The sequence below is a fragment of the Chelonoidis abingdonii genome, chromosome 24, assembly GCF_003597395.2.
Source record: "Chelonoidis abingdonii isolate Lonesome George chromosome 24, CheloAbing_2.0, whole genome shotgun sequence".
Classification (NCBI taxonomy): domain Eukaryota; kingdom Metazoa; phylum Chordata; order Testudines; family Testudinidae; genus Chelonoidis; species Chelonoidis abingdonii.
Window position 1 is genome coordinate 20649353 of NC_133792.1, and position 23750 is coordinate 20673102.

The 23750-nt window shown below is 40.6% G+C and overlaps 1 protein-coding gene across 5 annotated transcripts in view; it reads left to right on the top strand.

Annotated features, from left to right (window-relative positions):
• The window catches only part of NACC2 (NACC family member 2), an 84803-nt gene that overhangs the window by 40185 nt on the left and 20868 nt on the right, over nt 1-23750 (top strand). Inside the window, exons 1-3 of one of the 5 annotated variants that reach the window (XM_032767703.2) lie at nt 13236-13365; nt 14138-14376; nt 15841-16767. In XM_032767703.2, coding sequence (XP_032623594.1) covers nt 15903-16767 — 865 coding nt within the window. In that variant the 5' untranslated portion in view covers nt 13236-13365; nt 14138-14376; nt 15841-15902. Of the gene's footprint in view, nt 1-7694; nt 7739-13235; nt 13366-14017; nt 14377-15840; nt 16768-23750 lie in introns of those variants that run through there. The other 4 variants (XM_032767704.2, XM_032767705.2, XM_032767706.2 and 1 more) reach the window with 4 other exon arrangements.

Consider the following 23750-nt stretch of genomic DNA (forward strand, 5'->3'; position numbering starts at 1 on the left):
CGTCTGCGCTACAAAGTTAAGTCAACTTAAGTTATGTCGATGTACAGCCACCGCTGTAATTAAACCACTATCGCATGTCCACACTGTGCTCCTTGTAGCAGCTCTTGCATCTACACAGAGAGCAGTGCACCCACTGTGCAACTGGCCGCAGGGTGTTTTGGGAAGAGTTTGCAATGCCTTCTGTGGGAAAGGGTCAGCATCACATGATGCAGGTTTCTCAATCCCATCATTCCATAGGCATCCCTACTAGGTTTTAGCTGCTTTTCAACTGCCCTGGTAACCTGTGAGCCAGCCATCTCTGTCAGAAAGACACCTGGATCCTGCACTGCTCTTCAGTATTGTGCTGTGTGTTATGAACACGAGACTGTTAGAGGAGTTCAATGCGGGGGTTATTCGGCTGAGGGAGGCCTTGAAGGAACATTTTAACACAGAGCCACAGTAATGCGTGTTGCTGTAGTGTGCTGAGCCTGGCATTGTTTGTTTGTACCATGTTCTGAACCTTGTAATGATTGCTATGTGTGTCCAACTATAACAACGCACAGGCACATATTACTGTTGTCTTGATTGTTAGCAGCAGCCACCGTGTGATGGAGATTAATAAAGATAAATTCAGTTTCCATAAGTAGATTTTTATTCCTCTTCCATGCAAACATACCTATGTAATGCTGAGGTAAACGTCATACATGCAGAGGAAAGTATCTTTGAAGGGGACGGAAGAGGGAATTCAAAAGCACATACACTAACGATGCTCTCGCAGCTGGGTGTATGTGCGGCTGTCGTGTTTAATCACCCATGGGATAGAGTTAGGGTTGCCAGGTGTCCAGTTTTCAACCGGAACGCCTGGTCGAAAAGAGACCCTGGAGGATCCAATCAGCACTGCCAACCAGGCCGTTAAAAGTCTACTCGATGGCGCAGCGTGGGCCCAGAGCTAAGGCAGGCTCCCTGACTGCCCTAACTACATGTAGCTCCCTAAAATGGCTGCCAGGTCCTTGCAGCCCCTAGATACATGGGCAGCCAAGGAGGCTCTGCGTGCTGCCCCCACCCCAGTGCTGGCTCCGCAGCTCCCATTGGCTGTGAACCGCAACCAATAGGAGCTGTGGGGACCGACCCTTTCCATTAAACAGCATAGTTACTCAGTTAGATACTCATATTTAACTTGTCTTAAAAGACTTTGCCATGTCTTTTACCATTGGTGGGCACCTGCAACATCCATTTGTGTTAACTGAGCTCTGCAGCTTCAGAACTCCATACAGGAGCACTGGATTGACCTGATCCCACATGAGTGAGAGCCTAGAGCACTAGTTGTATCCAGATCCCATCATCTCTATCCTGAATTCTCAGTCTCTCTTCCTGGCTCTGGACTGAATCACAGGAGCACATTCCTCCTGCTCAGTCGCAAGAGGAAAAAATTGAAATTAAATGTTTTGTGTAAAATACAGGAAAAAACAGATATGAAAAATGGAGTATTGTATCTGCAGAGTCTCAGTAACTTAGTGGAAGCAGTGTTTTCCCTCTCACTCTTGCAGAGCTGAGAACCATAGAATCTAGCAATCTACTATACCTGTTTTTCCCTGAATCTCTTGCCTCTTTTGGTTTCAGTGAACGTGACTTAGCAGCTTCAGAGATCTTGGAGGTAGAAAATTCTTCCATTTCCAGGACTAACTTTTCAGTCAGGTGATTTCTTTTCACACATTCCTGTAGTGCCAGACTGGCATCCTTCAAAGCTCTAAAGCTTTAGTTGAATCCCAAATTCTAGCTGGTCTTCAAATTTACCTCCCTCACTTAAGATATAATTCCCAGCTATCCTGAAGAAAAAGGCTCCTGTTGTTTCATCCTAGCCCAAGGTTAAATTAGCAACGGCAGCTCACTGTAGTAGTGATAATCAGCTCAATTTTTTTAATAGTTAGCATGATGATCTGCTTGCCCTGGTGTTGGCTGCTGGTAGATGAAGGAAATCCTTAACTCTTTTAACACCACTGAGCATGAACTGTTATAGCAGTGAAGGACCATCCTAGGTGCATCTGGGGCTACTCTGCATTGGTTGAGCTCTGTCTTGGAAGAAGGTACCACAGAGATGCTAGTTTGAAGCGAAACCCAGGCTCAAATGTTGTGGCATGCCCAGACGCCATTGTTCTCCCCCTCTCATCCCACCCCACCCCGACCCCCAGAGTTGAGTGTGGACACGAACCCTCTTAGTAAAATCACAGAAAATCCTGGGTTGAAATATCAGTGTTGTAGCTGGTTCTTGGCTGTATGTTTCCTGTCCTTTGGGCCCTGCTCTGTTGGACGCAATCTGGAAGCTGGCTAGATGCGTGAGTGGCTACTGTCAATTTACTCTGCTTCCCTAAATTTGCTCTTCTCAGCAAGCTACATCTTAGTTATCATCTTCTCACCTTAGTTGTCAGCAGGTGAGCACGTGAGTTAGCAGTCTGTCTTTACTGGAGATGAGGAAGAGGTTGCACAGATACCTTTTGGAACTGAGAAGAGAAATTTATGGTTCTTCTATAATTAAACATACGGAGTTTTACTTTCCAGCTAGCAGTGTCAGTGCAGTAAACCAGTGGTTTTCAAACTGCAGGTCGCGACCTGTACTGAGTGATGGGATGTAAGGCACTGGGTCGCGGTGGCTTTTGTCAGCACTGCTGACCGAGCTGTTAAAAGTCCCTTCGGCGGTGCTGCCTGGCTAAGGCAGGCTAGTTCCTACCTCTTCTGACATCGCACTGCGCCCTGTAAGCCGCCAGCAGCAGGTCTGGCTCCTAGGCAGTGGGGTCACAGGGCTCCGCAAGCTCCCTCCCCCCTCCAGCACTGGCTCCGCACTGGGGGGGGGGGGGGGACTGTGCCTGTGGGCGAAAGCTGCATATAGCTGCTTGCATGCCTCCGCCTAGGAGCCAGACCTGCTGCTGGCTACTTCTGCAGTGCCAGAACAGGCAGGAAGCCTGCCTTAGCCACCCCTTCTGCGCTGCTGATCGGGAGCCACCTGAGGTAAGCCCGTGCCCCAATCCCCAGCCCTGAGCGCCAAACTCAGAGCCCCCTTCCTGCACCCAAACTCCTCATCCTTGGGCCCACCCCAGAGCCTGCACCTCCAGCCCAGAGCCCTGCCCCACTTCCACACCCCTGCCTCAGCCCAGAGCGCCTCTCTCACATCATGAACCTCTCATTCACAGCCGCAGCCCGCACCCCAAACCTCATCCCCAGCTCCGTTAGGTCACAGGCATCAACAGTTTTTTTCAACTGGGTCACCAGAAAAAAAGTTTGAAAACCACTACGGTAAACGGATAAGGCCACGTTGGGTGATGGGATAAGATGCAAGTAGCTAACACAGTGATTCTCAAACTTTACTGGTGACCCCTTTCACATAGCAAGCCTCTTAGTGGACCCCTTTTATAATTTAAAAAACTTTTTTATATTTTTAACACCGTTATAAATGTTCGAGGCAAAGCAGGGTTTGGGGTGACCCCCCATGTAATAACCTCGCGACCCCCTGAGGGGTCCCGACCCCCAGTTTGAGAATCCCTGAGCTAACAAATGGCACCAACAGTCTCCACGTTCCAATTCTCCTGTTTTTGGCAGACGGTACAAATCATTGGATCTTTCTCCTGCTTTGGTGACTATTGATGTGGAACATTATGAGATAACCAGAGAAAATATCTAAAAAACAGAAAAGGGGAAACATCTTTTGTTTTTCCAAGTGTACTGATGAAATTTGGCAAGGACACAGCAATATTGTTTACAGAAAAAGTTCTGCAGTAGTACCTTAAATATGAACATAACTTCCTTTATTCTCCTCTTGCAAACAAACAGCCGATTAGCAGCAAGCGTTATAAATGGCAATAGCAAAGCTTCCTTGACAATGGAAGGTTTGGCACCTTGGTAATCTTCAGCCTGAAGAATTGACAGTAACTACTAGGTAATTGAGTCCAACTATGTAGTTGCACATCTTTTTCCTCTTCCTCCCAAGGTTATAGCGTGAACATGTTAACTGGCAACGTAAGGCAATACAATCCCTCGTACACATACATAGAACCCTCTTTGAGTCTTCCTTTTACAGAGAATTGTTTTTAAAAAAAAAAAAAGACTTTAACTGCAAGACAGCAAATTTAATATTTTCCGTATCTTGGATGTGTTATGATTTACATTTGATTTTAGGCATAATTAGAAATGCAAGTAGAGCACTTTGTGTTTTACCTCTGCTTCAACTATTTATGGCATGATATGCAAATTAACCAAGCTATGAATATTAAAGATTAGAGTATGTTACAAAGTATTGCTATCTTTAATGAGTTCAGTAATGGGCACAGGGCTCTGCACACATTTTAATATGGGCATATTTTATCTTTGTACTGTATTCTCTGCTCTGCAGCTATTCCTTCCATGTTTGGTTACATCCCAAGAGACCATGACCATTATTTAAAACATATCAAGCCCTGTATCAGCTGCAGTAGGTAGGTACTATTTTCAAATGTGTCCGTGACAAACACTGCTTCAGGTATAAAAGAGTTTAGATAGATTATTTCATAGAGGCTGTTTCAGTTCTTGTATAGGTCAATCCGTTTCATCTATTGCAGTGTTGTAGATGGATCTCTGAGAATATAAAAGTGCTTGCTGACCTTTCAAGGTGCTTTGCAGTACTGAAAGGGAATCTTAAACATGTTTCAGCAAAAATGGACTGCTTCATACAAAAATCACACTTACCAGAAAAAAAAAATTAGCTGTTTTTCTCCAATCTGTCTCATCTACATAAAATTCTTATGATCTTATACACACACTATAATCATTTGAGAGAAAGTCCTGGTCTAGTGGTTAGTGTGGGACTGGGAGCCAGGGCTCATGGGGTTTAACTCTTGGTTTAACCATTTACTCGCTGAATGGCCTTGGACAACTCAGTTAACATCTTTTTGTCTTGAAAATGGGTATCATAGTTACACCAAAGGAGTTCTGTGAGGCTTCATTAATATCTAAGGGCTTTGAGATCCTCAGATGTACTGTGTTATGTAGATGAAAATTATTAACTGCAAACACAGGAAGTGCCCTTTGGAGAACAAATTTAGAAACATTTAAAGTCTAAACATTTTGGCCCTGATTCTGCAAGCTCTTTTGCTTGGACAGTCTGCTATGTGATGTGGTGTATCATTGATCCATGTGGGACAAAGGTCCAGCCAAAAATCACACAGCAGTTTGCAGGATTGGGTCCTTAATAAGGCAGGGCTGGGAAAATACTGAGATACTCAGAAAAGCTTAATTTTTCATGAAGAATGGGAAGGGGGGAGTTAAGTATGCCACAGGGAGAGTGCTTTTCAAATTTAAGGTATTTAAATTACAAATTTGGGTGAGGAAGATTGTCAGCAGTATTCAAAACAGCACTTATATTCTTTTGAAATATTGTTGAGCAGTACTGTAGTAGTTAAGAAGTTTGGCACACAAGGATTTGGCCCACATGCAATTTACATTTAAAAAAAATCAATTTGTCTGTATTTGAATAATTGCACGTATTTTGGGGGGAAAAACCCACTAGGATTATACTGTTTTAAGATACTTCTATGTTTAGGTAAAATTGGACCATAACATTTTTTCTTTTTTTGGTTATTGACATTCAATTAATAGCTACTTAGCTTTTCCTACAAAAGTGTAATAGGAATTTATAGTGCTTTAACTTGCACTTGCTCTTGAAACAATAAAAACCTTATTTAGAACATTATTATGATCCATTGGATTATTAATCCATGTTCAATCATCTGTAAAACAAACATGATTTTTTTTAACAGGAGGTGAAATTAGTGTGTGAAGGTAATCTACTTATAATGTGAAATTGAAAGCCCAGAGATTTCCTTACCATTCTCGCTCCAATCTCCAGGTTTTTCTCTACTACTTAGGGATAAAAAAATAAAAAGTATACAAATCTGATTTTAAAAAAAGTAGGAAAATATATCTTGTGCTTTAAGTAAATCTGGGCAGTTGTAGGGCTTGCTCTGTCATTATCTGTGCAGATTTTCTCCTTCTCCCTTTATAATATTCACTGGCACTTTTCATGGTGACAGGGCTTGTGATCTTGGCACCTGTGGCACAGCACGAAAAGTTCTCAGACTCTAGGATTACCGCCAAAATCCTGTAATTTCCCTGTGCCTCTTGGTAGTTACTCTGTGGACTGTAATTGTTGTTTCAGGGCTGCCTATGGGATGCATTGCAGGTATGTGTCTTGAAAATTAGTGCATTGAAATTTTGAAGGAGCCATTATGTTGTGGTGGGTCAGTAGAATGTGGATAACAAGAGCAATGCATATTCCAAACCTGTAATTGTTGTATACTCAAAACACAGAGTGTTGTAACATGAACAGAAAAGTCAGAAATTGAAAGTTAAAAGTGACTCTCCCACCCTAGTCGTTGCTACTTTTACCTTGATCTTGCAGCTCACGTGAGTCAAAACCACACTGTGGTGATCCTTACTGTAACTAGACACAGTAAATGGGAATATTAACCTTACTTCTCCTAGGTTTTGTGTGTGGCATATATACATATGTACCTCTCTACCCGTCTTTAACAGAGGCAACATTTGTTTATTACCAGAGTATCAGGGCTCGTGGGTTCTGTTACTCATGTAACTGGCAAATGACCCATCTTCTCTTCACCTGTTTTGCCATCTAGAGGATATAGATCATGTGAATGGTGCAATAATGTACAAAGGCTTTTTAAAACTCTTTGAGATCATCTGGCTAAATGCAGTACATGATCTGTGGGGTTTTTGCTTGGATCTCCTCTCCCAAAAATCAGTACGCAGGGATCCAGGAGAGCTGAACTCCTGTACTGTAGCACCAATATTTCATCCCACATTCAGTTAAAAATACAATCCTTGGAGGCAAACATTTGGATGTGTATAAAAAAGGTGTTGTAATTAACACTGTTCTAATAAGCTTTTCATGTGGTGGTTTGCCAACTTTGTTGTAATTTTGTACACAAGGTGTATCCTAAAAAAGCTTTCATAACCTGGGTGGAAAGCACTGTATGTTCATCAGGTGCTTAGTTCCTCACATAAAATCTGGTACAGGTTTCACCATGTTTGCTATCAATTTAAATGCCTTTGATCAGCAACCAGATGCACAAACAGTCTTTGAAATAGCTCTCATATGACCATGGATGCTAGATATGCAGTTAAATGCCTGTAGAATTTAACTTCATGTCAACCTTTAAAGGCAAGCTTATATTTCCATTAATGATCAAGCTCATATGCAGTTGTAGCTTCACTTTATAGAGCATATTAAAAGTTTAATGTATAAATGCCTTCATTGGCCAAAACTTTTTGGCAGTGTTGTCTGCTTACACTGGAAATGGTACAGAAAGAGACAGTCTTAATAGCTTCAAAGAGATTTTTGTCCTTGAAGGGTTAATTTATATTATGCATATTGTTTTTTTTAAAGCACAAGAAAATAAACTGTAGCCAGATGTAAGAAGTGATTAATTTCAGACACACATGTAAGCAAAGTTCCCTTCTTTTATGTAGTTTGGTAACAGTAGACTATGCAGTAATTGAAAAGTAAAAGCAATTGAATTACAGGCTCCAGTCCAACACGGGGTGCGCTTTTTTTTTTTAATACAACCTCCATTGCATCAGAACTAGGCAGTATTCCTGATGTTCTCATGTGTGTTAATGCTGACTCACAGACTAACTTGCACAAGAAAAAAAAACACACAGGCAGCTCCACCATACTAGGTAATGAGCTCAAGCAAGAAGCAGCGTCTGATGTTTTGTAAGCTCTCTTAATTGACCTTTTAAGACATGTACTTATTTTAAGGTTTTTTGTTCCGTATTGCCATGATGGTAGAACTGAGTCATGCAGGATATATACTGCTAGCAAATGCTGTCGTGTAGAAGGAGTGAGGGTAATAAAATTCAGCATGACACTTGTCTTTGCTGTGTTATGGATATGAATTAATGTCTGTAATGGAATGCAGGAAAGGCACACTTTTGCAGAAAGCATGATAATAGTAGACAGTGTTCTCTCTGGAGATGCTTATGTTTGTGAGTTAGCCTGGACTTCAGAAGCTTTTATTAGATTGTTAAAATTAATTTTTTGCAAAATAATTTTATTTATTTTATATCTATGCCTCACCCTCTCCCTTGTAGCAACCTGCAAAAATTAAATGTTTTGTTCTCCAGATTTCCTTGTCCTTGATTTGATAAGCTCTTAAAATCTGCGGTGAATAAGAAAAAAAATAATGACAAAATAATTGAAATAGCATGCTTTGCCTTGATGAAATTACTGTACTTTTTGAGACAGAATCCAGTGTGACTGTATGACCTCAAGCGCTAGTGTTTCATTGAGGCTGTGTAAGTGACTCACCTTGCAGTATGACAGATCTCTTCGTAAATCTAATGCATGGGTGTCAGAGGCTGCTGCTGGAGTGCTTTGTAATTTCAGGAGGAAAGCTCCAAGTAACTGTTATGTTGGGCTCCTTTAATAAAGGATTTGTGCTCACTTTGTTAGGCTAGATTACCAGCATTAATTTAATTAACTTCATCTTTTCCCCTCTTCCCTGGAGGTATGTGAACATCTAATACATTCCTTTCTGTGTTCATTTTTTAAAATCATAAACCAAATATATCTGTCCTGTGTGTTGCATATCTGTTCTGCATGCGCTGTTTTCATGCTACTTGTTAATATTTGCAAAATTAGTTTCCACTATCTTAATAAACCGGAATTAATCCTATTCACCAATTGTCACTTGCTGCTACACTAAAAATAGGGTGGATTAGTATTGGTTACTGCTTCCAACTCAGCATTTCCAAATAAATCATTACTTTTTTTTAATGCTTTGAAGCTACAGAAACAAATGCAGCCAAAAAAAAAAAAAAAAAAGATTCTCAGTATTACTGTCAGTTGATTACTGAAGATAACCTTGTTTTCCTTCTCCTGACAGGGGCTTGCATTAAATTATACTGGCATTTGCACAATTTCATGTTTGTGATTGAGTTCCTCGCACCCTCTTTGCTGAAAAGACAGTGACTTGTAATTCATGTTCTTTGGGGGAGACAAACAAAAACATGCAATGCTGTTTTATTTCCTTATTGTGGAGAGTGGTATTGCTGACCCTCTTTGGTATCCCTATAGCCCCCATCTGCACAATCTTTTCGATATTGGTATTCCCTTTTTGGTGGAGTTACAATGAGTAGGCACTTAGAGACTATAATTCAGCCACCAAGTGTTGTAGTGAACTGTTGCATATTTTTCCTTAGTCCTGTATGGAAGGTGCATTTCTTCAGAAACGGTGGGGAGAAGGGTCTATGCTTCTGTTAACCATAAGTACCCCTCCAGTTTCCGTGTGGATTTCCTAAGGAATTTAGGAGTAAGGGAACCTTACACAGTTAATTGGTTGAGGATGAGCCAAAGGAGAAACATTTATTTTGGTGACCAAGTTTTAAACGGGAATTAGGCATCCTGCTTCACTCCTGCACCATTATGTTTTCAGCAGAGAAAATTCTGTTCATTTTTTCCTTCTGAAGCTGGTTCTATTGTTCCTTTCAAATGTGCCTCTTCCATGCTAGAAATCCCGTAGCAGCCTTAAATTGAAGGGTGTGATTTTCTTTCTCTCTCCTCATTTACAGAAGAAAGGGAAGTTTCTTTTGACCCATTGGGGCTTTCAAGGGCAGGACTTTTCAGCTATTTTCTTTTAATGAGAGTTTTGGCTGGGGATAGCTGTGAAAGCTTTTCTGTAGAGTTTTGTTTACAGCCCTCAGAGGGTCACTGAATCTTTTATTTTTCTGACGTCCAGCTGCTTTTCAGTACACCTTACTTTTAAGAAAGCAATGATGACAGGGATCTTTCTTTTAAAATAAATAAGTTGTGCTTTGGTTGTCTCTGAGCTTTATATGTTGTCTAAGGAAAAGACCATTTAAATACATTATTTCATTACTTCTGCTTCCTAAAGGAGCTGTGATGGTAGCATCTTGTTCTAGGTAGATAACTTTTTCCCTCAGGGAAAGTTAGTGTGGTCCAGACCACTCAGGCATTTCAACAAACAAGTCATTTAGAAGAAACAAACCTCCAGCATCCAAAGTGCGTGTGTAGCTGCAACAGAGCAGTATAGGGATATTCACAAAACAGTAACGTGCCTTATGTCAAATAATGCCTAAACTTTTTAGGAATGTGTTAAGACTAGGGCTATGGCTTTCCTAAAAATATGTTTTAATGTAAACTTGTTTTGCTGGATGCCTAAAAGTTCCAAACAAGAGGTTTTCAGCAAGAAAAGAAAATTATCTTTCAGTTGACTTTCAATGCATCTTAATTCTTTATTTTTTAAAAAAACATCAAATTTAGTTACATTTTTTCCCATTTGAGCTAAAGTGTTGTGCATAGGAGGTGGGGGCACTTTCTTGGTCTGATTAAAAATTCTTAAAATAAAAGACAATTTAAAAGAGCTCAGACTGACCACGTGAAGAAGAACCTGTATTGCCCTATACAGTGACTAGGACTTGATTACAAAGAAGTAGCTCCATTTGGTGCAGTATTGTGAACCAGTAATTTACACCTTTAACTTCTAAAGGCATTTTCCTTCTATTTCAGAACAGGGAACTTGCAAGGTTAATATAGTGAAAACCAAATTTTAAACAATTCAGTGGAGTTATTGGTCCTCTTTTTCTGAACAAAGAGTTTGGAGAAAGACTAGCATTACTTTGGAAGGTCAAGACCTGTCAGGTATAGGACAATGTTACCACTATCAGAAACTCTCAGCAAGTTCTTCAGGTGTGTACAGTGACAAATAGCATTTGTGGTTTTTATTCAGTCTTCCAAGATTACTTTATGTTAGCTCTCTCTCCACCAGTTGGATTCACCATGGTAGAACATGGGCCCTAAAAGGATAGAAGAAAGATAGCCACGGACCAGAAAACATTTTTCTGAACACTGGGCCAGGACTAGTGCTTTGAAAAGCTTACTGGTCCTAGGGTGACCAGATAACAAGGGTGAGAAATTGGGACGGGGGTAACTGGCACCTATATAAGACAAAGCCCCAAATATCGGGACTGTCCCTATAAAATCGGGACATCTGGTCACCCTAACTAGTCCTGACAGCGTTTGCTTTAATTTTCTCCTAGTGTTTCTAGACCTGGCAGGTTGTGAAATATCAGAAATTAAAATTGTCATTTTAATTTGATTGAGGCAAGATGGTAATCAGAATGGTGCGATTTTTAAATTTGCATCCTTCGTGAAACATCATAGCAACAAATGAATACTATATATGGAATGCCGCTGGAAGTCCAGGTTCTTGTCTATATTGCCCCACAGTTTGGACAATGGAGGTGTGAATGTCTGTGCTCATCAAAGTGCTGCGCTGCAGTTCCCTCTCGTGGGCACTGTAGGTGCAAACGAAAACCGCCCACAGCATGTGCACGAGAAAATTACAGCACAGCACTTCAGTATGTACTGATTTCACAACCCCATAGTCTGAACTGCTGGGCAGTGTAGACGTGCCTTAAAAACCGTTTCAGGCTCTGGCAGTTCATGGTGGTTTAAGGTGAAGTCTTTTGTCTAGTGTTATTTTGGTGCTTCTTAAGGAGTGTATCCTGGACCATTGTGACCCTAATTTCTGGGGATAACAATGTGGTGGTATCTTCTTGGCACAACTTCTTTATTTTAAAGGAAAATACAAACAAAATCCTACTCCATCATAGCTAAACCCACCCAGCATTTCTGAGAGGTAACAAATATATTTTGTATTAAAATGGGGAGCAGACAGTAGGCTGAAATCTTTAACAGGCTTGTCATAGAAGATGATATTCTAGAATTTCATTGGAAGAGTGCTGATTTTAACTTGGTCTATTTTGCACCACTAAAAGAAGTTACTTCTAGCTGATGTTATGGTAGATACAAAAGATGGGTAAGCAATGGATGAGGTGGCAGATGAGGAAAGCTGCATGTAAATGTGAAGCTTTCAGTGCTATACTCCAAATCTGACTTGCTTATTGTTTTTTTTAAGGAAACTCTGCTGTAAATTTCCCCATAAGATGTTTTGGTGTGTTCATTCCATTTTCCATGCAAAATAATCCATTTGTCTGATATCCCCATTGACTCCACTAATTGATTCATCTGTAGTGTTAAAGGAAAACCATGCTTATCTACTCTATAGTACCTTTTCTTGGCTACTTCTGTTTGTGGTGATCAGCCGTCTTTAGCTCTTTCCATTCCTGTTGCATTGTCTAATTTTCAGAAGCAGGGGGATTGATTGAGTACCAAAAAAAAAAGGTACCATCTGGTACTTCCCTAATCTCTCATATATCTTTAAGGGAGCTCTTACCATAAGAAAAGAGAGATCATTCTTGACCCAGGATTGGCTTGCCATATAGCCGTGGCTTCCTTCATAGAAGGTTGAGTGGTAAACTTTTTTGCTGTTTGTTTTCCATTGCACGAGGACCCTGGGTTTGATACCATCCACTGGGATGCAGTTCTGCTGAGGTTTCTTCTAGCAAGTGGGAAACAACATCAAGAGCAGCTGTTTTGCTTCCCTGGGTTAAGGTTGCTGTATAGTAATGAAATCTCTTATGAGACCATGATCCCAAACATTTCCTTTTCTCCTTGAGTCCAGCAGAGGTGACGACAAGAGAGACCCTGAAATACAGTCAGAAATTTGGAGAGAATGACTTGTGTGGGGAAAATCTCCATTTTTTTCAAATAGTATTGTTTTATTTTTAAAGCGATGGACAATTCTTGGAAGGGGAGGTGGAGACAGTGTGGTTAGCGCATGAGACTAGGAGCCAGGAGATGTGGTGTCTGTTCCCAGCTGTGCACAGAATTGTTGTGTGGCCTTGGGCACCACTCTGTGACTTAGTTTCCTCATCCGCAAAATAGGGAAAACTTGGCTCATGGTGTGTTCGGATTAAATTGTTAATGTCTTCTCAATGCGCTCTGAGATCCTTGGCTGGAAGGATTAGAGGACTGCCAAGTATTGTTATGGGGTTGATAGTCCTGTAAATGTGTTAGTGTCTTTTGCTGGAATGAAAAGAAAAGCCAGGCTTGCTTCCAACCTCTGTAATCTCAAAAGTGGCAGTGTTTTGCTTTGATTCTGCAGAGTTGAATTTAATGCACCAAGTATACATATGAACAGTAAAAACCAGGCATGCACACACTAAATAAAAAGTGACTGGGGAGAGCCCCACATATCTGCATTATCTGTACCTACTTTCTACTAAAGGTGGCCTGATTTAATCTTTATTTTTTTTAAGTTTTGAATTTTATCTGTGACACCATATGAGCAGAGGAATTGGAACCAACCACAGAGCATTAACTGAAATAAAAAACGTTCTGTGCAGGAAACAAGTAAGAAACGTAAGACCCCAACCCCTTTCCCAGAAAAAGCACCGGCATGCTCAATAAATGTTAAGGTAATTTAAAATTTGAATCTGGGAGACAATGTGACTAGGATTTCATTACTTAAGCAAATGGATTTGCTTTTAGTGGATGCAGTCACAGACTGAGAAGCTTTCCCAAGGGGTAAACGTTTTCCTGTGTTTGAAAAGCTTTCTTGTGTGTTAAGGAAGGGGGAGGGGGGCCATGAATGTTGCTCCATATGCACTTAGGACTCTGGAGCATCTTTATTTAGTACTGATTTGGGCACCCCCAGACATACATTTTTAGATGCTTGTTGTAGGGAGATTCTTGCAGAGGTTTTAAACCTTTCATCTGTTGTCATGGGGCAAAGAGATCTGAACCAGAGTGAAGGAATGAGAAGCCCCCTTACTGGGATGGGTAGTGTTTTCTGGAGCAGATGTGCTTCCTTTGACTAATTTCTTCCTCACGCTGGAGGAGTTAAACAGCAGCAGTGCCAGCTCTGCAGACTGTTTGGAATAGTTTAAATGCTTTGACACTCTGGATGTACTAGATGGCAGAGGAGGCAGTTTACAGCGTAATTCATATGCAAAACTGCACTATAAATTTAAAACCTGTCTCAGTTGCCGTGGCACCACTAAGCATTTCATCAGCATACAGTACAGTATTTCTGCCATCTTTGTTTGCATTGCAGTGACTCATCAAAAGTCTGTCTTGTACCAACACTGAGAGCATTCCTCTGGCACTGATATTTCTCTGTTTTTAAAGCTTCGCTTTGAAACTGGCATTTACTTCAGGTCCCTAATCAAAGGGCTCTTTTCATTGCAGAGAGCAGCCTGAATGTTAATCTGCATCCGGCCTATTCATTTAGATGCTATGCACTGCCGTCGAGATTTGACTTGGTAAAAGCTTAAGCTACAGCAGATACAAACGGAGGTTTTGATACTATTTTTTTCCCCCCTGAACGATCTTCGTTGCTGCAGTTAGTGTAGCAGACGGAGGCGATAAAAAGGGACTTAAGAGATCCTTCACTGAGCAGCAGTATCTTGGATCATTTGTTGTTTAAGGTATGTTCGCATGGTATCAGATGAGGGGGCATAGAAGCTCCTTGCTTTGAAGAAATCTCTTTTAAACCATGTAGATACAATTAAATTGGCTTTGAGCATGTTCTCTTTTCTTCCTGTTCCTCAGCGGCTTTCCAGATAGTACTTTTTTCCAGCAGTGTGAACAGAGAAGTTCTTTGTAGGTTATTTTTCTTTTCAGAGGAGATTTAAAAAAAAAAAAAAATTATGAGGTAAACTACTTCTTATGCCATCGTCATGAGGATTTGGTGCTAGTTAAACACAGTTTACTCAGTACCATCAAGTGCAAACATAATTTGAGATCTTCTATTCTCTTAAGGGGGTGGACGACGGTGATGGTGGGCAGGGGATTCTTGGAGTGTAGCCTTTATTTGGGTTAATAAGCACTGATCAGCTTTTCTGGAATTTTATGCACTAAAATTACCTAATTTAATCTTACTGTCCTATAGAGCTTGTTTCAGAGCTTTCCTCTTTCTGTACTGAAAAGGAGAAATTATTCTCATCCCCAAAAGGTGCTGATACCCTAAACCAGCGCACACTGTGCTGTTATTTGATGCAAAGTCAAAAGTCGGATAGGCTGAAGATATATTTTTTTTTACCTGAGTTCGTTCAGAGGCATTCTTGAGAGTCCTGTTACTGATTTCAGAAGATGGAGTTGTTCCTATTACGGAGTGCGTGTCTCGTCTTGGATTAGACTTGCACTATGTCTCCTGCAGAATCCCTTTTTAATATGACCAGGAACAGAACATAGGGCACTGGCCGGAGGGGGACGTATGTGGAGACTCTCTTGCCCTCGTCTGTATTTAAAAGAAAAAACAAATGACTTGATGTTATGTTACTGCAGTACCTTGGTTTTGTTTGTTTGGGCTCAATTACCTGGCTTAATTTTGATATCCTTTCAATGAAATGGCGTTTATAATTTCACTTAGAAGTAGTTTAACTCTGAATATTTTCTTTTTTAAAACAAGTGTAGGGGAATCGTCTAGGATCGTGAAAATATGTTTTCATTGCAGTAACTGCTTAGACAGAATGCTATATTTATTTCAGACAAAATGGGACATTGTTTTGTAACTATTTCATCTTGAGTTTCAGCAGGTATTTTTATCCATTTCCAAAGGTCTGTTGAATATTAATAGGGCTACCTTGCTGTTCATTCTGACTCTGTTACCATCCATATTATCCTGTTTACTTTAAACTCCAGGGGAAAGAACCAATGATAAATTAAAAAAAAACTGAGAATATTTGAATATTTAAATACATTGTTTTAAAAAGTTTGTTTAAAAACAGCAATAAGTAATTTTATAAACAGTTGGTGTTGTACATCAGCCCTTAGGTTTAGTTTTGAGTCTTCAGTTGTGTTAGGTTGTTTGTTTTTGTTTTTATTTGTTTGTTGCAGAGAACTGTCTAAAAATGCTGGGTTTTTTTCTCCCTGCCTTCTTCATTTTTCAGATGTGCACTACTTTGGATACTTCTGCATTGCATGTCTAAGGAGCTCCAACTAATCCTGAGCCATGTCACAGATGCTGCACATAGAAATTCCCAACTTTGGGAACACCGTCTTGGGCTGCCTGAATGAGCAGAGGCTGTTGGGGCTTTACTGTGATGTCTCCATAGTTGTCAAAGGCCAAGCCTTCAAGGCACATCGTGCAGTGTTAGCAGCCAGCAGCCTGTACTTCAGAGACTTGTTTAGCGGGAACAGCAAAAGTGCATTTGAGCTCCCAGGTACGGTGCCGCCAGCCTGCTTCCAGCAAATCCTTTCATTTTGTTACACTGGGAAACTCACAATGGCTGCAAGTGAACAGCTGGTAGTGATGTATACTGCAGGTTTCCTACAGATCCAACATATCGTAGAAAAAGGGACAGACTTGATGTTCAAAGTGAGTTCTCCCCACTGTGACTCTCAAACCACCATGATAGAAGATCCTAGTTCGGAACCTCAGAGCCCTTGTAACCAATTGCAGTCTGCTTCTGTGCCCTACGTCATGTCCCCTTCCATGCCCATCCCGCTCCTCACCCGGGTGAAACACGAAAATCTCGAGCTGCAACCCACAGCAGTGTCAGGCCTTCCTGCCAAGCGACCCTTGGAAGCCAGCACTCGGGATAGTACAGGAGGGAGCGTTTCTAATGCTGCTCCACTGAAGTTGTCTCGTGTTTCATACTATGGAATGCCCAGTTTAGCTACTCTCATCCCAAACATACAGCAAGTGCAGTACTCCCAAGGGGAGCGGACAAGCCCAGGAGCCAGCAGCATTCCAACTACTGATAGTCCCACTTCCTACCACAATGAAGAGGATGAAGAAGATGATGAGGCTTATGATACTATGGTCGAAGAACAGTATGGTCAGATGTACATCAAATCCTCAGGAGGATATTCAGGTAATAAACCAAAATGTTCCCTTTCCCTAACCCCTTTGTTTTTTTCTTCCTCTTTAAGTTGCTACTTGGTCCTTTTCTCCTTTGTCCAGAATATATTTTTTGGACTGTTCATCAGGTTTTTTAATATCCTGCTTGTTTACACATGAAGATTTGTGTTTGTGAATTTAATGCTGTTGAAAACTGCTGGTCTGACAGCCCAGGAAACTTGAATTCTCTATCCACAGAACATGTACAGCATGGGCAGAGGACAATACAAACTTCACCACCATCACTCCACTAATGTGCCTCTTCTCAGAACTGGAGAGACCGTATGTAGGGGTGAGAGTGTGGTGCAGTGACCATAGTTTATTTAATCCTTAGCCGCCTCCTGTTGGCAGTCTCAGCCAGGGACTCCATTTGTTTTGTGCTTTTGTAACATGGACACCTATCCATTAACTGCTGACCTGAGAGTGCCAACTAATTTCACATACAGTAGGTCATCCAAGAGCTACCTTAACCACTACCCATCCTGGTTTGGATTAGGACCGGCAATCTGAAGGTGAAAGGCTTTATATCCAATTGCAAATCACCTCATCCATTTATTTCCCCATTACTCCCTCCTTTTTTTTTTTTACAAAAATCAATTACAATGTATGTCTTGCTCTCTCCATCCCAATACTTCAAATAAATCAGATTTCTGGTATACCAGAAAGAATTTAAACAAACCTTTCTCCCCGTATCCCTAACACATATATCCTAGCCAAGATTTTTATCTCGTATGCTGTCAGTTAAGTTCCCTTTTTCCCTTCAGAAATAATTGATCGGACTAGTTAAAAGTCTTCATTAACCTAACTCATCACCTGGTAGTATTGCACTGTGAAAGCATTAGCTAAAGGAGAACATTTTCTCAGCAATGAATTGCTAGACAAGGAACTACTGGGTTCTGCCACCAAGGACACACAGATGTTTTGATTTTGCAGTATGAGTGTATGAGGGGACATTCTCTTTTCTGCTTCCCTCACAAGCGATAAACTTTTCTGAAAAACAACTGTATTGGCCTTGTTCATCTTCAGGATCTTGAACTGACATTTGGAAATGTCTCTGGTTCCTGTTTTGTTTTGGCTTTTTTGGAGGGTTAGAGAGGAGGATAGAGGCAGTGTGGTAGCAAACATGTGGGGAATCTAATCTCAACAGCTAGCATTTCTCTCTGAGGCATTTCAAAAGAACATATTGGGAGATGTATGTTCTTCCTGCATTCCAAAAAGAGGCTCCTGGATAAACACAGTTGACTCTTAATTGGTGCTGCAGGTGTTTGAGAATGCAGCTTGATTTGTATTCAGTTCCTGGGTGGAAACATATTTCATGTTTTTTTTTGAGATTTCTCAAGCTGGCAATGCAGAATTTTCTTTAGTCTGTGCTTAGTTTTCACTATTACTATTTCCCGTTGTAATTCCTGGATCAAAAATGACTAATTTGAAAATATTAGCTCTCTCACATATGCTGAAAAGTTGGCTTCCTTTCCTTGGAACCATTTTATTTTTAGAGATGGGTAGAAAATGTTGCGTTAACAACCTCTGTTTGATCCAGTTATGTAATTCATGATGGTGGTAATTCTCAGCACCAAGATGCTCCCAAGTGTGGCTTTCCAACCCTCTCCATAAAAACAGAACCCCAAACTTCTGTTTGAACAGTAACATCCTTGCTGGACAAATCTGTAAGTGGATAGATGAGAAGAAATCATTGCCATGTGTTTTACTGGAGGTGAAGGGGAAACTGTAACTTGTTTAAACTGGCCTTTCCACTCTCACAGCAAATACTGCTACTGGCAAATTTTGAGGTGTTTTTTTTTTTAAAAATATTGAAACGGTTTCTAAAAAACCAGTCTGCTTTTTCAGTTGCCGTTTCTGAGGAAAGAGGCCAAATTCCTTGTACTGACAGTAAACTTTCAGAAAGGAATAGACTAAGGTATTCTTGGGAATGATGTGTGCTCTGTATATTTACTGTAAAGTCCTCGGCTGGCTAGCTAGTTGGTGGGATGGAGGATGTTGGTGATGCGTAGGACGCGTTTCAAAATTTCCATCTAACTGGACAGAGCTGAGGCTGTTTGCATGGATGTTTGTCCTGTCCCCCCCATCCCCCCCACTGCAGAGCATTATGACTGAGTAGTGTTTGTCTTCATAATGTTGGGCATTTCTAACATGGTTCTTTAGAGAAACAGGATTATACCCTTGTATACAATATTTTGTTTCTCAGCCATGGGGCCTATTTATATAATAGCAGAACAGAACAAATTCAGTAAAAACACAGAAGACTATAGGATGGTACAGTGTGCGACTACTAAGCCAGCAGGCTATTGCATATAACTCTTATTACTGTGTAACATTAAAACAGAGCTGCTCCACTCAGAAAATAGAAAACTTAAACAGCTGACTTGCCGGCTTTGATAATTTTTCACTTGTCCAGCCTTTAGGTTGGATCTGATGATCCAGGAGAGGAGTAATATTTTCTTTCTCCCTATGCAGATTGTGAGTAGGCTTTTGAATTGCTGGACAAGGCATCGCCATGGGTAGTTTGTCTAGGGAGGTACGGTGGAATGACAGAGGAGCTCACACCAAGTAGGAGCTCGCATTGTCACCATTCTGTCCAACTTGAAGGGCCAGCCAATGACCCCTCCCCCAGGGTTATAATCAGTAAAATTTTAGCTAGAACATGTCTCTCCTGCACAAGCACATTGAAAAAGGGTTTTCTCTTTTAACTACAGCCATAGTCCCAGGCTGCCCTGAATTCTGGGGATGAGAGAAGGAAAGATTTAAAAAAGGAAATGAAAATTCAGGCTATTCCATCCGATTATGGACTTGTGTAACTCTCACTGTGTGTTAATGACTCTGAATAAAACCTTCCTTCAAAAGACACAGAACGAAAAACCCTACAACATGGAAGAGCGAGAAAAAGCTAATCCTGCTCCCGGCACATAGATCTTGACAATCTCACAAAAGACGGGGGGGAAACAGTGTAAAATAGTGATTGCCAAAGTTTCCAAGAGCCTTTTGAGTCTAAATAAAAACAAAGCCAAAAAAGGAGCACAGAGACCTCCCCACCCCCCTTTTTTTTTCTCTCTCTCTCCTTGCACAGCTTAGTGTCATTCAGAATGGTGCCAGGTATCCATTGTTAGAGACATTTGTCTGCTTCATTGTAAGGGGACATTTCAAGCTGAAACTCAAGTTTTTGTTCAGTGTCCTCTGTTGTCTTTCATCTCCATGTCAGGGCCTGGTTCTGCAAGGTGCTGAATGCCAGTGAAGAACGCTCATAGGATGGTCCTGGCCATTGTTCATTAGGTCTTTTCTGAAAGCAGTTGGGTATTGTAGATTCTTGTTTATTTTCTCCTATGTAAAAACCTTTCTGAAAAAACAGACTGACTCTCTGAAATTCGGCACAAACGAAAGAAACAACATGCAAATTCATGACCTTGGCAAAGGGCTTTGATGGTAGAAAGTCAGAGTAAAGCTTAAGCATCATTAAGTAGCTGACTTAGAAACAATGGCACAGTGTGGTGAACCATAAGGAATGCTGAAGTGCAAAAGAAACTGAAAATAAATCCAGGGGAAGGCTGACTCCCCTTCTAAAAAACATTGCAGATGTAAGAATTAAAGCTTAGCTGTCATGAAAGAAGTCCCTAATTTTCAGAGGGAAATATGGGAATTGCCATTCTGGATCATACCAGACTTCAGAAACTGGCCATTCCTCACATCACATTCCAGTATAGAGTCAGAGGATGTTAGAATTGTGTGTGTGTGTTTGGCTTTGGATATTATTATTATCATCATCATCATCATCAGGATTTGCATAACTTGTGGGTGTGCATTTGTAGCATTTCCATATGATGGTTCTTTATTCTGTAAATAGGTCCAGACTTGGAGAACATTTAGGCCTTAACAAAACTAATTAGTCTTCATATGGAATGTACCATTTGATTTGAGATGTATGAAGCTAGATAGGAGATTAAACAAAAGCAAAGTACTTATCGCTTTAACTCTAGCACCATGGGCCTGATCCTGAAAGGATTTCAATGGAACTTCAGCTGCTCATCATCTTTCAATATCAAACCATATTCTTTTCAGTCACTTTACTGTTTAGCAGGTGTATTTGATTTTATTCAGTTTCAACAGGCACAAGTGAAATTGCACCAAGTGTCTTTAAATCCTCATGCAACGAATTTCTAGAGTATAAAGGATGGACCTGAAAGTTATGAAATACCAAACTGGCACATGCATGTTTCATTGAAAATTCATCTAAAGTAGCTGTTATAGGATAAAATTGCAGTAATTAGCTAAGAAAATAGTTTTCTCTCCTGGCCCTCTGATTTCTTGACAGTAAGGAAAAAGGGCAAGAAACAATCCAAAATCTTTAGTGAGAGGATACATAGCATAGTGTATGAAGATGATCCCAGACCAAGCTTAGAAAATAAATGTTACAGTTTAAACCACAGCCAGTAGCAATGATCCCGTGAACATCTTGAAACCAAATAATTGCAATCTTTATAAAACTGCTTGTTTTAACTGCAGTCATCTTTCTTTGATTCAGTTGCCTCCGATACAGATCAATGAGTAGTCTGACCCTTAGGATCAGGCAGGAGGCAGTCAATAGAAGCCAAGAATTAATATATTTTCCAGGAAATATAAAAGAACAGCAAACTAGGTACAAACATAGAGAAAAATGGGTCTCTGAAATGAACAGGGCATCACACTCATCAGACAGAGCTGGTCTTATCTGCTTCTTATTGTAAAAGTGGGAATAGTCTAATGGCTGTGAGGGAAAAAGGGGGAAGGTGTAATGCCGACTAGAGGGTGTGGAAAATCTTTGACTTCATTGGCAGCCGCCTGTCTAATCAATGTGAATTGTTCTGAACTTGTATCAACCAAATCACAGAAAACAACCTGGAGGCAAGAAATTCTCCCTCTTATTAAGGACTCGGCAGCCTGAGAAAACTTAAGATCCACATGGGTGTCATTCTGCATCAGACCTCTTTTGGCATTAAACATCTAGTCCCTGTTTCTTCACAGTAAAACACAGATGTTTAATTTTAGACTGGCAGATGTTTTACTCCTGTCTGAGATCTGAAACAAAGGCAAAATATGGGCATTTATAAGCCAATAATATTGTTCCTGTTCTTCCAGATTAACTCTGTGTATAAATAGGACACACACCATATCTCTACACTTGAGTATACTGCTGCAAAAGGCACCATTAGTAAACTGTGTATAGGTCTATGGTGGACTATATTGTCATTTTTTCTTCTTGTGTGCATGCACACGTGCATGTATTTATCTCGAATCATACATGCTGCTTGCCAGTAAATCTTCTAAGAATCTGTGAAAATAGGTGCAGATGTTGGCTACTGTTTTCATGTCCACTACCTAGCAAGTCTGATTTAGGGATTCTTGTAAACTCTTTGTTTGAAAGGAAACTTCTGACTCTGTGGGGAAGGGAGGGCAGCTAGGTGTGTGCTTCAAAATTCCAGTCACCCATGATAGGTGAGAAGAGGATGATTTTGTGGACGCAGCAGTGGACTAGGAGCCAAGACTTCTGGGTTCACATTTCCTGTGTGACCAGGCTCGAGTAACTTCAGCTGCTCTCTCTGTTCTCTGTCTGTAAAATAGGAACAATAATACTTCCCTACCCTGGAGAAAAGTGAATGAGAAAAATAAGAGAATCCATATGAAACCCTCTGGAATTGTGAACCTCCAAGGGGGAACTGGTATTGCTGCTCCTTGAGTTGGGAAGAGCCAAGACGATATTAAAGTAACTGGTCTTTAGGGAGTGCAGTCAACAGTTTCAGATTTGGATGCCTGAAATTAGACATCAAAATCTCGGCACTTGCAATGCTCATTAAAGTCAATCAGAGACATAGGTGCTGAGCACCTCTGAAATGAGGTCACCTATTTAGGTACCTAAGTAGGCGCCTAACGACATGATTTGGGCATCCCAGTGTGAAAATGTTGGACACTGACATATTACTGTCATTCTTTCTGAACTGATGCATTTAACAGCCTATCAAGAGAAATTTGAGGCCATGGTACATTGTTTGCTGGGGCTGCAGCCCCTCCCATTTCACCCAGTTACAGATATAGGGAAGGGGCTGAGATCGGAGTTCAGGTACAATTGTCCCCCTTTTACCTTTCTTGTCAGCCCTGCCAGTTAACCTATTCTTCATTGTCTAGGTCATCAGAATTTCATTTTTTTTTTATAACTTCTACTTTTTAAAAAGTTTTTATATGTACAGTAATTAATTGTATTAGTTTTTTTAACATCATATGAATAATATTTACAAATGTATAGCCAGTTGGATTATTGCTTCTTAGGACTGTGTAATAAAAGGTAATAATAAAATACTTCTAAAGATCTAATGGTTTGTAACAGCCCATTGTCAACTAAAACAGTGATGCTTAGAAATGGAAGACCTTACGTAACAGACCTCTGCGAAGCAGAGTGCGTCTTAAGGGCCTGTGGAACAAAGGCACTCAGCACCACCAAGGAGGTGCTGGAAGGGACCAGTGCCACAAGTTGTTCAATGCCAGTAATTCCTATTAATTTCAGCACTTCCCGGCATTTGGCACAAAGTTTTCACCCAACCACGGAGCTTTGAGGTAATTTTCTACACTGAAATCCTGGCTGTGTCCTCTTGTAGTTCAGTTGCCGCATGTTATGAAACCCTTCCAAGTTTCAGACTCAAATATATATTTGTGTAAATAAAATATATTGGTGCTACTTCATAGCTTCCACTGCCTTTTAAATTATTTCTTGTTTTCTTCTGCATTAGCTGGTAAGCTGCTTTCTTGGTCTAGTACAAAACTATATTAGACAATACTTCACATTGTTTGCCATTTCATTCAGAGGAAGAGGAGCAGCTGCCCTCCGAAGGTACAAATTAATTAGACACGAATACTATCCTGTTCTATAGAGCATAAAGGCCAAACAGACTTGCTTTCTTTGAAAACATGGGGCCA